At 40.8% G+C, this 15,266-nt stretch overlaps 1 protein-coding gene across 4 annotated transcripts in view; it reads right to left on the bottom strand.

Moving 5' to 3' along the window:
- Positions 1-650: 650 nt before the first annotated feature.
- Positions 651-15,266, bottom strand: part of SECISBP2L (SECIS binding protein 2 like) — a 63,557-nt gene continuing 48,941 nt past the window's right edge. For 3 of the 4 annotated variants that reach the window (XM_049899613.1, XM_049899609.1, XM_049899612.1), the window contains 2 exons: positions 11,547-11,766; positions 651-3,677 (listed from right to left, as the gene is read on the bottom strand). In XM_049899613.1, coding sequence (XP_049755570.1) covers positions 2,995-3,677; positions 11,547-11,766 — 903 coding nt within the window. In that variant the 3' untranslated portion in view covers positions 651-2,994. The remainder of the gene's footprint in view (positions 3,678-11,546; positions 11,767-15,266) is intronic. The other variant, XM_049899611.1, reaches the window with a different exon arrangement.

Below are 15,266 nucleotides of genomic sequence, written 5' to 3'. Positions count from 1 at the left end.
TCACACGTCCTCCAAAGCCTATCATTCAATATACACAAATTCCAAAATCTAAAGGAAACAAATTATAAGGACATTACTAATACTTACTTAAGCATCTCAGCATAGTAGCATTACCTTTATTACATTCTGGGGTGTTCTCTAGAGGTGGCCTGGCTCCTACAGAAAAAGGCTGTGGTCCCTTGCCTCGGCTGGCAAAGAGGTGCTGCACGTGTGAGATCATGTACTGAACACGTACGGAATTGAACAGTGTGAAGTCTACAGAAAATTAAAAGTTACTGGTGTTCTGAGGCATTCCTGAACATCTCTGTAGATACAAATGTCAAAAATCTAAAATGACAATTCATGTTCAGAAGAGATACAAAATATAAGAAACCTCTGAAAAGCCATTACCTCAAGATCAAGAGTTATCCGAATCACTGACACCCAGCCAAGGAAATTTACACCATAAAAAGTATGAAAAGTTTTTAAATTCACTCTTAAGAATGTCAGTAGTTCAAAATCTCTATCATTTATTTAAAATAAATAACACTTGCAAACGTGTAGCGACAATAAGATCTGCCACATGGAAACCCACGATTACTATCTCAGAGGCTTCATTCCTTACATGCTGCACTTAAGTGCTGGGTCCTCGGTGCCTAAGACTTCTCTGCGGGAGAGCAGTGTAGTCAGGACAGTACAATAATGTCCCCCCGTTAGCACACTAGTAAGGTGGACAGACTGACATCTTCTATATAGCAACGCTCCTAAACTGTTGCAATTCACAAATCCTAAATCATTAACCAAGAATCTGATCTCTCTAGTAGTTAAATGCCAGCATTGTAACACACCACAAACTAACACAGCAGTTTCAACGAGTTCAGTCAATAATCTGGCCATTTCTCCCCTGTTGCCTCTGTGAGGAAAAGGCCCTGGCCCACATAACCAGACAGGGAAATATCCTTTCATCTTCGGTTTTGCATTTGCTTATGAGAGCTTAAGCGGAAAGCTGGGCTGTGTCTGTGTGGTCAGTTGTGGGGGTGCAGTCAGAAGGAAGACAGAAAAGTACACAATTTTTAATTCTCCCACCATTACATAAACTTGTAGAGGTCACTGAAGTCCAGCTGGTGACCAACTATCAAATATGACATTTAGCTCAGTGAGTTGAATTTCTCCCAAGCAGGCAAACATTTCCAGGGAAGGGCAGAGATAAGAGTGATGACAGTAACTGCATATACCTGGATACTCTAAATCAAGTAATAGTTTCAGCACAATTAGAACAACTTTTCTCCTTTCTTCTAGAACGTTCTCATCCAAGCCTTCAGTTACCAGGACACACATAGGAAGTGCAGTAAAGCTCCTGCTCCTGGCCTCCTGTCAGTAACTATGGCTGCTGTTATGTGAAAGATGCTCAAGGCTGGGAACAAAATGTACATCAAAGATAAGGGGAAGCTGTCTCACTCAGGATGAGTCTGGATACTCAAATCAGGGCCATGTATCAAACCCAAAAGATCCTGAATCACAAGCATGCAAGAGAACACACCAGAGCAAGCTTTGTTTCTGGACATGTCCCATCTAAGTTCTGCAGTCACACAATTGGTTAGTTACTCGCCTGCCAAAATTTGTCTAGTTTTGTGTAAATAAGACTATGTACAAGAGCTTTCCTGAGGTAAGTAAGAAGCAAATCTGAGTCAGAACCTGAAAGGTCCCATTAGGATGACTTTTCACTACTACAGACAACATCTGTCCCTTTCCACAAACAAGGCCAGCTACAACTGATGACAGTGCCCGGTTTCCTTGGCTAGCCTAAGTTTTAGCCCATCCCAATCTGAGTCTATCACAATCATCAGTGACTTCTGAAACAACTGTTTGTGGACCAAATAAAAGTTGCATCAATTTTTAGTTTCCTAATTTTTATTATCCTCACAACTGGACCAATAAGCAACATCATGACAGACGGGGAAACGACTGAGGTTGTCAAGGATTTCATTTTACTTGGATCCACAGTCAACATCCATGGAAGCAGCAGTCAAGAAATCAAAAGACACAATGCATTGGGTAAGTATGCTGCAAAAATGTTGAAAAGCAAAGACGTCACCTTGAAGACTAAGGTGCTCCTGACCCAAGCAATGGTGTTTTCAATCACGTCCTATGCATGTGAAAGCTGGACGATTAATGAGGAAGACCGAAGAACTGACACCTTTGAATTGTGGTGCTGGCGAAGAATATTGAACATACCATGGACTGCCAGAAGAATGAACAAATTTGTCTTGGAAGAAGTGCAACCAGAATGCTCCTTAGGAGCAAGGATGGCGAGACTGTGTCTTACATACTTTGGACACGTTGTCAGGAGGGATCAGTCCCTGGAGAAGGACATCATGCTTGGCAGAGTACCAGGGTCTGCGGAAAAGAGGAAGACCCTCAACGAGGTGGATTGACACAGTGGCTGCAACAATGGGGTCAAGCATAACAATGATCGTGAGGATGGTGCAGGACTGGGCAATGTTTCATTATGTTGTACACAGGATCAGTACAACCAACTTGATGGCACCTAACAACAACTTTTATTAGTTTTCTGATTCTACCTCCAGTTCTTTTTTAAAGAAGCCCAAATACCTTTCCAGTCACACAAATTAGAGTGAAGGAGTCGTAGTCTTAAAGCAAACACTGCTATCTGCTCCTATCCTTAGACCCTTGATCTTTAACTTTCAAAATAAGTCTAGGCATTTTATTTTCTTTAAAATTTGGTCTTTTTTTTTTTAAATCATTATTTTCCCTTACAAAACAAGCTGAAATGGATCTGAATTTTACACACAGTTCTTAGAAAGACACTTAGATGCTAATTAAAAGCTAAGCTATGTATCATGACAAAACAAGTAAAAGACAACTACAAAAATATTTCTGTTGGGAATTAAATACATATATTAAATACAGAACAGTGCAAAATGTTGAGATGAAGCATAAAAGGTAATGACTGCAACCCTTACACGGCTGGAACAGATCTCCGACATTCCTGAGTTACATATTTTGGGGTGTATAATTAGCATCAGCGTGCTCTTTGTTCAGTGAACCACAGCTGCTGGGCTTCTGCTGCTCATGACGGGCTTGCTGGTCAGCAGCCCATGCCTCACCATCCATCCCTGGCTCCCGCGGCTCAGGCACCTCTGCTTCCTCTTCTCCACTTTGCTCTGCATTGTCTTCCTCAGAACCATTAAGGGCTTTTCCAAGCTGAAGAGTTTCCATAGTTCTCTGGGTCTCTGAGACCCAAGACTCAATTCTACTATTGAGCTGCACTTCTACAGATATGGGTTCATGAGTATAATCTTCTTCCTCCTCCTCGTCTTCATCATCCTCTTCTTCAAGCATGCCAGGTACGAGAGTGCTAGTGGTGCTGGTGATGGAGGAATTCAAAAGATCTCGGCAACTGCCATCCAAAGAGCCGGTCTCTGTGCTCTGCTGTGAGGCCCACTCCAGGTCATCTGGCTTCGCTTCCTCTTTATCACTTGCTGGAGGCTTGCCAGGGTTCGTGGCTGAGGTAGAGCTGCCTGCAGTCACTAGCGATGGCTGCTTACCAACAGGGGCTGTGTCACATGGGAGTTTACCGGGCTTTTCAGATGTGCTGTGCTTACAGGAAACCTCTCTCTCGTTTTCTGATGTTTCCAGTCCATCTGAAGTTTCCACCATGCTTCTCCAATTTGTTTCTGCAATTATCAAACAGATTTTTTAAAAAACAGAACACTGAGAATCATGGTACTCTTAAAAACCCCGAAATAAGAGGAAAAAATAAAATACAGAAATTTGTTGGCTCAGCAACTGATTGGAAAAACTAAGAAGTAGTTTGTTCAAAACTAGTTTGAATGTTACAAAGGGAAGAAAATTTTTTTTAATGTGCTTTCAAGGTAAAGACGGTGGTGGTTATCTAAAATCATCTGTAATGACAGGAAGTCCACTTACAGCAGCAAACGTACCAGGAATCAGAAGATGAAGTACTGCTCTGCCACCCCTCTTTTTTCATTCTGTTTTTGTATTTTAACTGAGAATAGCCTTCTATTTGGATTATAGCTACTATTTGCATTTTATAGGTATAATTCTCTTATCAGGTTGTAGTAATATAAGCAAGCATACAGTGACCTACTCATGTCAATATATCCAACTTGACTATCACCCACTGACTATATATTGTTGTTAGGTGCCATCCAGTGGCTTCCGACTCATAGCGACCCTATCGATGTACAATAAAATGAAACGCTGCCCCGTCCTGCACCATCCTCATACTCATTGCTATGTTTGAGCCCGTTGTTGCAGTCACTATGTCAATACATCTCATTGCAGGGTCTTTCTCTTGTTTTCAATGACCCTCAACTTTATCCAGTATGATGTCCTTCTCCAGAGATTGGTCCCTCCTGATAACGTGTCCAAAGTACGTGAGAAGAAGTCTCATCATCCTCGCTTCAAAGGAGCACTCTGGTCGTACTGCTTCCCAGACAGACTTGTTCATTCTTCTAGTAGTCTGAGGTATAGTCACTGTCCTTCACCAACACTATAACTCAAAGGTATCAACTCTTCTTTGGTCTTCCTTATTCACTGTCCAACTTTCACACACATACATGGCAACTGAGAACACATGGCTTGAGTCAGGCGCACCATAGTCTTCAAAGTGACGTCTTTGCTTTTGAACACTTTAAAGAGGTCTTTTGCAGCACATCTGCCCAATGCAACATGTCATTTAACTGCTGCTTCCGTGGGTGTTGACAGCGGATCCAAGTAAAATAAAATCCTTGACCACTTCAATATTTTCTCCGTTTATCATGATGTTGCTTATTGGTTCAGTTGTGAGGATTTTTGTTTTCTTTATGTTGAAGGGAATCCATACTGAAGGTTGTAGTCTTTGATCTTCATCAGTAAGTGCTTCAAATCTTCTTTGCTTTCACCAAGCAAGGTTGTGTCATCTGCATATCACAAGCTATTAATGAGTCTTCTGCCAATCCTGAAGCAGCATTCTTCTTCATATAGTCCAGCTTCTCAGATTATCTGCTTAGCATACTGACTGATTAAGTATGGGGAAAGGATACAACCCTGATGCACCCCTTCCCCTTGTTCTGTTCAAATGACTGCCTCCTGGTCTATGTACAGGTTCTGCAAAAACATAATGAGGTGTTCTGGAATTACCATTCTTTGCAACGTTATCCATAGTTTGTTATGGCCCACACAGTTGAATGCCTTTGCACAGTCAGTAAAACACAGGTAAACATCTTTCTGGTATTCTCTGCTTTCAGCCAGGATCCACCTGACATCAGCAATGATACCCCTCGTTTCATGGCCTCTTCTGAATCCCGCTTGAATTTGTGGCAGTTCCCTGTCAATGTACTGCTGCGACTGTATTGTCAGTAAAATTTTACTTGTGTGTGATATCAATGACTGTTGAATCATTTCTCACATTCTGTTGGATCACCTTTGGAAGGTGGACAAATATGAATCACTTCCAGTTGGTTGGCCAGGCAGCTGTCTTCCAAATTTCTTGGCATGGACGAGTGAGTGCCTCCAGCGTTGCATCCATTCGTTGAAACATCTCATTTGGTATTCCATCAGTTCCTGCAGCCTTGTTTTTCACCAGGGTGTTCAGTGCAGCTTGGACTTCTTCCTTCAGTACCATCGGTTCTTGATCATATGCGACCTCCTAAAATGGCTGAATGTCGACCACGTACCAATACAGACCATATTTTGGGTACTTGAAATCTAGGCACATGGTTTGAAAAAAATCTTTCCTTCCTGCAGCCACTTCAAATGTAGAATGAACCCTCCCCACTCTCACTCCAACTCATGAATCAAAATCTACTCATATATTCTCATTCTCAGTTAGTGGCATTATTATTTACACAGCCTCAAAACAGAAGAAACCTTATAGTAATCCTTAATCATATCTTTCTCCTTTATTATATATACCCTTTTGTCCCACTGAACTCTTCACTACATTAAGTCACTTCCAGCTCAAATACTGCTGAATTTGGTCCCTTTTCCCCACTCCCATCACTTAGCTCAGGCCTTATCTTGCTATACACCTGCAGTCACTGGTCTTGCAAAGTGGTCACATTATGTCCATTTAACTGGTTTTCCGTTACACAACCCACCCCTTCGTGATCTGACCCTCGCCTACCTTTCTGGTCTCACTGCATTCCAACCCTCAAACATGCATTCCATGCTCAGGTCACACTGAATTCTCACTGCTCCCAGAAGTCATCGACTTTCTATTTACAACACCTTGCCTCTACAAAAGCTGTTCTATTTGTATGTGACGTGTTTTCCTCCTTCACCCTTCATACTCCTAACTCACTGTCTTAGTCATCTAGTGCTGCTATAAAAGAAATACCACAAATGGATGGCTTTAACGAAGATAAATTTAGTTCTTCACAGTCTAGTGGGCTAGAAGTCTAAATTCAGGGCATCAGCTCCAGAGGAAGGCTTTCTCTCCTTGTCGGCTCTGGAGGAAGGTTCTTGTCATCAATCTTCCCCTGGACTAGGAGCTTCTCTGCACAGCAACCCGGGGTCCAGAGGACACGCTCTGCTCCTGGCGCTGCTTTCTTGGTGGTGTAAGGTTCCCATCTCTCAGCCTGCTTACCTTTCATCTCTTGTAAGACAAAAGTGGTGCACGCCACACCCCAGGGAAACTCACTTTACATTTGATCATGGATGTGACCTGAGCAAGGGTGTTACATCCCACCCTAATCCTCTTTAATCACAGGCAGAAGTTATGATTTATAACACATAGGAAAATCACAAAATGGAGGGCAACCACACAATACTGGGAATCATGGTCTAACCAAGTTGACATATATTCTGGGGGGACACAATTCAATCCGTGGCACTCATCCTTGATTGTTGTTGTCAGCTGCCATCAAGTTGGCTCCAACTCATAGTGACTTACGTGTAACAGAACAAAGCACTGCCGAGGCCTTCGTGTGTTTAAGTCCACTGTTGCAATCACTGTGTCAATCCATCTCGTGGAAGATTTCCTTACCTTCGCTGACCCTCCACTTTACCAAATATGATGTCCTTTTCTAGTAATTGGTCTTCTCTGATGATGTGTCCAAAGTAAGCAAGGCAAAGTTTCACCGTCATTGCTTTTAAGGAGCATTCTGGCTATACTTCTTCCAAGACAGATTTGTTCATTCTTCTGGCAGTCCACAGTATATTCAATATTCTTCGCCAACACCACAATTTAAATGTGTCCATTTTTCTTCAGTCTTCCTTTTTCATTGTGCAGCTTTCACATGCATTATGAGGTGACTGAAACAACCCTAGCTTGGGTCAGGCACACCCTAGTCATCAAAGTAACATCTTGCTTTCTAACATTTTAAAGAAGTCTTTTGTAGCAGATTTTCCCAATGCAACTTATCACTTGGTTTCTTGACTGCTGCTTCCATGGACACTGAATATTGATTCAAATAGAATGAAACCCTTGACAACTTCAATTTCTCTGTCATTTACCACAATGTTGTCTACTGGTCCAGTTGTGGGAATTTTCATTTTATGTTCAGGTGTAATCCATATCGAAGGCTGTAGTCTTTTACCTTCATCAGTGTTTCAAGCAAGGTTGTGTCATCTACATATGACAGACTGTTAATCAATCTTCCTCCAATTCAGATGCCACATCCTTGAGAACCACCCTTAAATGTCAGTTTCTTTGTGAAGCCTTTCCTGACTTCCCCAAGAGAGGCATTCGCTAATGTGGACTCCCACAGAACATTTTGCATATGCACCTCAAATGCGCTTTTTTATGTTTGCTGTTCCAACCCTCATCCCTCCCACTCCAGCTCCAGCTCCAGCTCATCTGTGTCCCTACACTTGGCATATAGGGAGGGGGGCGGGGAGGTCCTACTAAATTCAGTATTTCACACATGTATCTAATTATCTAAAAAATAATCTTAAAAAGGCATGAAAATTTTAAAAATATTTAGATGTGCATTTACATTATCTTCCAACAGTCTTTTACCCCTTCAAAAGTACTGTAGGAATTCACTTATGGGGTCTTAGGTAAAGTCTCATCTGTCCCTTGACAATACCAGAGCAATGAGTCAAAGGAAGAGGAAAAAGGAAGGAGGTCAGTAAAATGAACGGACTGAATACTGGGCAGTCATCTACTCTATACGTGAGCTGAAAGCCAGATGGGTCCTTCAGAAAAGAAAGGGGGATATAACCTTAAAGCAGAGACTCTGGGATAAGCCATCAAGAGACCTGTCATAATGATCAAAGAGCCACTGAGGTCATGTATCCACATGGAGGTCCAGGCTGAGAATCCCATCTTAGAGTAATGCGTGAAGCTTGATCAACAGCTGAAGAACACACAAGCACATGAACACAACTGGGAGAAACACAGCAGGTATGAAAGGGCCATCTTTCTCTAAGGTACAGGAGAAAACTGGCAGGGCACTGAAGGCTGACGTGCAGGAAGTTCGAAACTAGACAGGACATCTAGAAGACTACTTTTGAAGAAGGCACTAGGAAGGAGGTTAAAGGCAGGATCAAAGGTTTCAACAAGCCTAGAAATCACACTCTGTGGTTTATCTTTAGCAGAATTTATTTGATAAAGCTGTACCTTGCTAGTTAATCCCTTCTAGGCTTTCTTGTTTTATTAGTTCTTTGTGAAACTGTCTTTTTTAACTTTCAAATCACTACTGGGTTTGTCAGTCAGTACAGAGAGGAAAGCCGTACCTCTTTAGATGGGTCAGACAGTGAGGCTGTCCCCCCTACACACCGACTGTGTGGCCTTACTGGGAATTCATTCAATGTAGGGAATAAACGCCAGGCTGCTTAAGAATGCAGTTCTGGAGTCAGTTACCAGCTCTGAGACAGGTCAAGTTATTTACCTCTCTTTTCCTTAGTTTCTGCATCTGTAAAATGGGGTACAATACTTCTTATCTCATAGGGTTGCTGAGAGAGTTAAATGACGACAGTGTGAAGTGCTTAGAAAAGTAAGCACGTAATAAGAGCTTCCAAAATACCAAACCAAACCCACTGCAGTGGAGCCGATTCCTACTCATAGCAACCCTGTAGATCAGAGCAGAACTGCGTCATGGGGTTTCCAAGGCTGTTAAACTTGTCGGAAGCAGACTGCCACAACTTTCTCATGCAGAGCGGCCGGTGGGTTCAAACCACAGATCTCTCCATTAGCAGCTGAGCGCTCAACCACAGTGCCACCAGAGCTCCTCTAATAAGAGCTCAGTAAGTTAGTTATTATTATTTATCAAGTGTCTATTATGTGCCAAGTGCCTATTCTCGAAGAACTTAGAGTTTAGTTGGGATTTATGTTCAAAACCAGTTGTGTTAAGTGTGACAGAACTGAGAGCCAGCGCAGGTGGACGGGAAAACAGAAGCTGAGAAACAACTAAACAAGGTGTACACAAGGGGCAATGAGACTGAATTATTAATAGGAGCCTTTCTAGCCTATCAATATTTAGCAGCCCTTTCCCCAGCTTTAAGGAGCCCTGGTGGTGCAGTGGTTACGTGCTCAGCAGTTTGAACCCACCGACAGCTCCGCAGCAGGAAGATGTGGCAGTCTGCTTCTGTCAAGACTACAGAAACCCTATGGGGCAGTTATGATTCAGAATAGACTCAACAGCAATGGGGGACAGGCTCCCCAGCTTTGTTTTTCTTTAAACTGTGGCAATCAAAAGAAAACATTTTAGAAATTGTGCAAATGGATAGCATGGCAGATACTGTTTGCTGTCTATCCAATAGGTATTCCCCATTCTCCTCCTTGCTACCACAACTCCCAGTCCCAGAGGATGAATTAAAATCATGGGTCTTAGCCTGTCACAGCTATCTCATTCCACCTTTGCCAGATACTCCCTTTTCCGTGTCTGTCCTGCGATCAGTTCTGGCCACCGAAACAAAAGGGGGACGTCTTCTGAAAACTTTTTCTTTCATGATACATGGGGCACACTGGCTGAACCTTCTGCTTGTGACGGCAGTTGTGATGCCCAGAGCTGCAGCAGCCACTTATAAACAGGAGACGATAAGCACAAGAATAAGAAGCCACAGACTGAGAACTGAAGGCAGAAAGGAAGGAGCTAGGATCCTCAGTGGCACTGCTGAGCTACTGAACCAGCCCTGAACTGCTTACTTCCAGATTTCATATGCAAAATAAATATTCCAATTTCATAGGCCACAATTGGTGGGTTTTATGTTTCTAGCTGAGTGCATCCAATTCAGATAGGATAACTTTGAGCTTTCCCCCCAATGTTATTTATGATTATTTCTGCTCACCTCATTGGCATTCTGATCAGTCAGCTTACCAGGTTAGAATCTATAAGGTTCTGCCTAGTCCCCTCTCTAGGATTCAACCATTAGTCCGCAGGATTTCGGCTCTAAACAGAACCTTACAGATGACCTAGACCAACCCTCTTCCTTTTACTAAAGAGAATCCTGAGGCCCAAAGATCAGTGAACCATACCTCATTCCCTTAGGCAGAGTGGAAAAAAACCAAAACGTCAACTTTTTAACACTTAAATCTTGTGCTTTTGCAAATATCTCCTAAGGTTTTGAGTTTCTTTAACACCTGTCTTTATATTTGCCCTTAGAAAGATCATGTGTCAATTTGTCATTAGTCCACCCACATTTTACGAATTATTGTGCACTTTCTCTATCGGATTTGGCACTTCACCACACAAAGAACTGATCTCACAGAGGTAGTACTTTATCTTCATTATCTGCAACTGAACATCACGCCAGCAAAAGAAAGAACCTCTAAGCCAGTACCACCTACCTACAACCAATAGTTTTCTAAAGGTCCACAATAACTGTTTAATTGCCTCTGGTCTGGAACTTTATCAAAAGTATCCCAAACATTTAACAGAATCACAGACTGGGAGACCAAGAAAGGAAATGCAAGAAGAAAGAAATGATGGAGTCAGTTTTCTAAATTTCAGGTGGCAACAAGCTATTTGGTAAACTTCTAGATAGATAAAAAAGAGAAAAGAAGAAAAGGAAGAACAAGTGACCAAGTTGAAGGAATAGGGGAAACAAATCAGCAACTAAATCAAGAAAAGAAGAGAACTTAATAGCTCAAAGTATTAATGAAACAAGGCAAGGGAACTAAGATACAGGGTGCAGTAAGTAATGTTATTTTAAACATTAAAAATAAATACTATTTCTTATCTATTTCTTTTTGACAACAAATTTAACTCACAACAAATGCCACATATCTAGATTTTATAAGCTTAGACTGAGCACTATTCTGGACTTAAGCTTACTTAGTAAATATAGAATTTTAACAATTGAGTATAAAATATTAGAATAGAACTGCAATAACACAGTGTTTACTTAGTCACAGGTCACAGGTATGGGGCATTGTTTTGAAATTTCCTTGGGCTTTTTCTCTTTTTTAGATTTTAGAACAAATTCCAGGGGCTCACGGAAAGACTCAACTCCAAATATTCTCCTAATTTTGAATAGACATGTTTAATGCAACTTTTTAAAACAAAATTTGATAATAAAGATAAAAACAAAAGGCAGCACAGAAAGTCATTTTCTAGAGAAAATTAATTCATTTAAAATGGGATGTAACAACTTACCATATTCCTTTTCATTTACTTCAGAGATGGGTTCAGAAATAACACTGCAGAAAGAAATGGCACTGGCCGCAGAGGGATTGCGGGAATGCCCCATGTGGTGTGGCACCTTCTTCACATTCTTTAAGGCTTCCTCAGCCTGCTCTTGTTCCATTGCTGCAACCATATCTTTGTATGCTTTCCTGGCTTCTTCAGTGAGTTCTACTAACTTATTAAACAAGCTCTAAAAGTAACAAGAGATTCTGATTAGGCCACTTTTCTGATAGTTTTTATTTCTATTAATTAGCAATATCCCTACTGTTTCAGGGTCAGGTATACTTTCAATCAGCACAAAATCCAAATAGTATGCAAACCCTAGACCCTCATAAAATACTTTATAACTTACATATATATTTAATTCTCACAAGCCTGAGGAAACTTCTCAATTCTAGTACTAATCACCAAATACAATGTATTAAAAGTTCTTGCAAACTTTATTAATTCAATGAATACGCCCTGCATCTGACATTACAGGGGGCACAAAGGTGACAGGAACACCGACTCTACTATTAAAGAACCTTCCACGTGGCTGAAAGGAGAAGACAAGAGACAGCTATAATTCAAGGCACAATACTGTAAACACCTTGAGAGGTATGAACTCTATGGCTTCTGAAAGAGACATCAAATCTACCTGCTGAGCATCAGTGAGGGATTCATAAAGGGAAACAGCATACGATATGGCCTTAAAAAACAGGTACAATTTTGACCATTGGAGACAGGGCATTCTCAGCTCAACGTGCAAGACCATGACTAAGTGAATAGATATAAGAAAGTATAAGGCTTGTTCCAGGCGCAGTCAAGTCTTATTTAGGTTAAACTGTAAGGGAAGGAAGGAACCCTGGTGGTGCAGTGGTTAAGCGATTGGCTGCTAACCAAAAGGATGGCAGTTCAAACCAACCAGACACTCCACAGGAGAAAGATACGGCGGTCTGCTTCTGTAGAGATATACAGCCTTGGAAACCCTATGGGACAGTTCTACTCTGTCCTATAGGGTCACTGTGAGTCGGTATCAATGCCATGGCAATGGAGATAAGGGAATGAGTGTGTGCAGGGTAATATTCAAGGATGTAGGGAGAAGATGGCAATCTCCACAAGAATTAACATTCCCTGTAATATTCGCTTGTTAGAAGAATCTAAAAACTAAAAAAAGTGAGTGATGATATAGTTAGATGAGGCTTTGACAACAATGAAAATATGATATTTACAATATAGGCAAGCATGATTATTGAGCCAAAGGCAAGTTATAGAAATAGAATATATAGCCTATAAACATAATGTGGAGCTAAATACCCAGTAGTTCCCCCACCAGTGAAATTCATAACAAAAATCAGTATGAATGGAATAAATCATTCTAGTGAGATGGCAGAGACACAGCACACCTGTGTCAATAAGATGGCAAAATTCATACAGGATTAAGGGTGCACAGCATTAAATGGTGCTATGGTGGTGCTGGCGGAGAATACTGAGTATACCACGGACTGCCAAAAGAATGAACAAATCTGTCTTGGAAGAAGTACAACCAGAATGCTCCTCAGGAGCAAGGATGGTGAGACTGCATCTCACATACCTCGGACATGTCGTCAGGAAGGATCAGTCTCTGGAGGACATAATAATTGGTAAAGCAGAGAGTCAGTGAAAAAGAGGAAGACCCTCAATGAGACGGACTGATACACTGGCTGCAACAATGGGCTTTACGCACAATTCTGAGGATGGCACAGGACTGGGCAGTGTTTCATTCTGTTGTACAAAGGGTGGTTATGAGTCGGAATTCACTTGATGGCACCTAACAACGACAGGATTAAATGATGTCCAAAGAAAATACAGTTTCCACAGCCACCAGAAGGACAAACACTTTTAGTGGTTCTTATATCATAATTCAACAATCTTCTATTCATGTTAATACCTTGATTCAGTCACAATGCAAAATACCCACACATTGCTGCTGCTGGGTGCCGTCAAGTTGATTTTGATTCACAGCGACCCCATGTGACAGAGTTAAACTGCCCTACAGGGTTTTCTTGGCTGTTTGAGTGTATGTGGTTTTAGAGTTTTTTTTTTAATTATTTTTATTAAAGTATAAAATAAAACAAAAATCCATAAAAGACGTGTACAGTTCAGTAAATTTTTCACAAACTAAACATATGTAACCAGAATGCAAACCAAGGAACAGAAAATTACTGCTCTGAATGAGTAGGTCCCCTTTCGTCACTACCTCCATCAAAGGTCACTACGATCCCAGGTGCTAACTAACCCAACGGGTTGCTTTTTTGGCTGTCATCTTTATGGAAGCAAAGTGCCAGGTGCTTCTCCCACAGAGCTGTTAGGTGGGTTTAACCGTTAACCCTTTGGTTAGCAGCTGAGCGTTAAACCATTGCATCACAAGCTGGTAAACATGGGGTATGTGTGTACCTACACACACACACACACACACACACACATACACACTCACACTTTTATATATAAATGTATGTTACCAGACAAGGGAAGGAAAAGCACGGCACAATTTTTTAACAAGGCACTGTCATTTAAGCATACATCTAAGTATGTTTTTGAAAACCAGTCTCAAGATGGACAAGCATGAAGGGCACGCCTCAGCCAGCTGCGGCTTACACTGTTTAATGGAGCATGCAGAATGAATGCTGTTGCTAACTGCATTGGTTTCTGAAGAAGGATGGATGCTAACTACTAACAGTCTCAAAATATATTCAGGGTTTGTTTATTTTATTAAAAAAGGGAAGGTGAATTCTATTAAAAGCAGTCCCTACGTGTTACATGTAACAGACTTAATACTTGTTTGCAGTCTTTAACACGCCATGCATGTAAGTGAAACCAACAAAAAGAATAAAAAAAAAATGCATACAAATATGTGATTTTGAGATTAACAGCGAGTTTACAAAGTAAATAAAACATAGAAATTGTTAGAAAAAAGAATGTAAGGGAAGAGAAGAAAATAAAATTGAAAAGATAAGATAAGGGAAAAAGAGAGATAAGCTAGGATTATAAGAGTAAGGGATGAAAACTTAAGTTAAAGGATAGTTCTGTTAGATAAATAACTTGAGTGCACTACCATTTTATTATGAATGGACATACTTCATAATACATCAATATTTTCTTGACCACCGTTTTGGAGTGGTATTTTCATTTAAACTATACTGTATCTACCTCAAAATAGTAAAGGGCAATAAAACAATGTACAAACTGGAAAGCATTTATAAAATAAAGCCATACAAATAAACTAACATAAAATTCAGTAAGGCAGTACAAATAAAAACAAACATATTCACTTTTTCTGATCCCATACCTACTCTATAAACTCTAACAGTGAACAAAAAAGAAGTACAGTTTTTTTGAATTTCTTAGGTATCTTTATATATGACCCTTCTTTCCCACAGAGGTATTATCACCCAAATTCTTACACACTGTTTAACATAAGCAGGCAGATATACACCTACCACACAATTCATTCAACAAACATTTATAGCCTGCTCATGCTCAAGTAATGTGTTAGGTATCAATGGATACAAGGACAAGGGGCCTGCTCTCAAGGAATTCAGTCAAGAAGAAACACACAGAAGATGCTATAATCAAGGAAAGCATGGGCTATTGTGGAAACACAAATATCAACTATATACTGCAAGTCGGTGAGCAGACAGGTCATTTCATGAGTGGTGGGAGAGCATCTGG

Source organism: Elephas maximus, chromosome 10 (genome assembly GCF_024166365.1).
Source record: "Elephas maximus indicus isolate mEleMax1 chromosome 10, mEleMax1 primary haplotype, whole genome shotgun sequence".
Classification (NCBI taxonomy): Eukaryota; Metazoa; Chordata; class Mammalia; order Proboscidea; family Elephantidae; genus Elephas; species Elephas maximus.
Note: the sequence above shows the minus strand (reverse complement) of the source record. Positions and strands in the feature narration are given on the sequence as shown.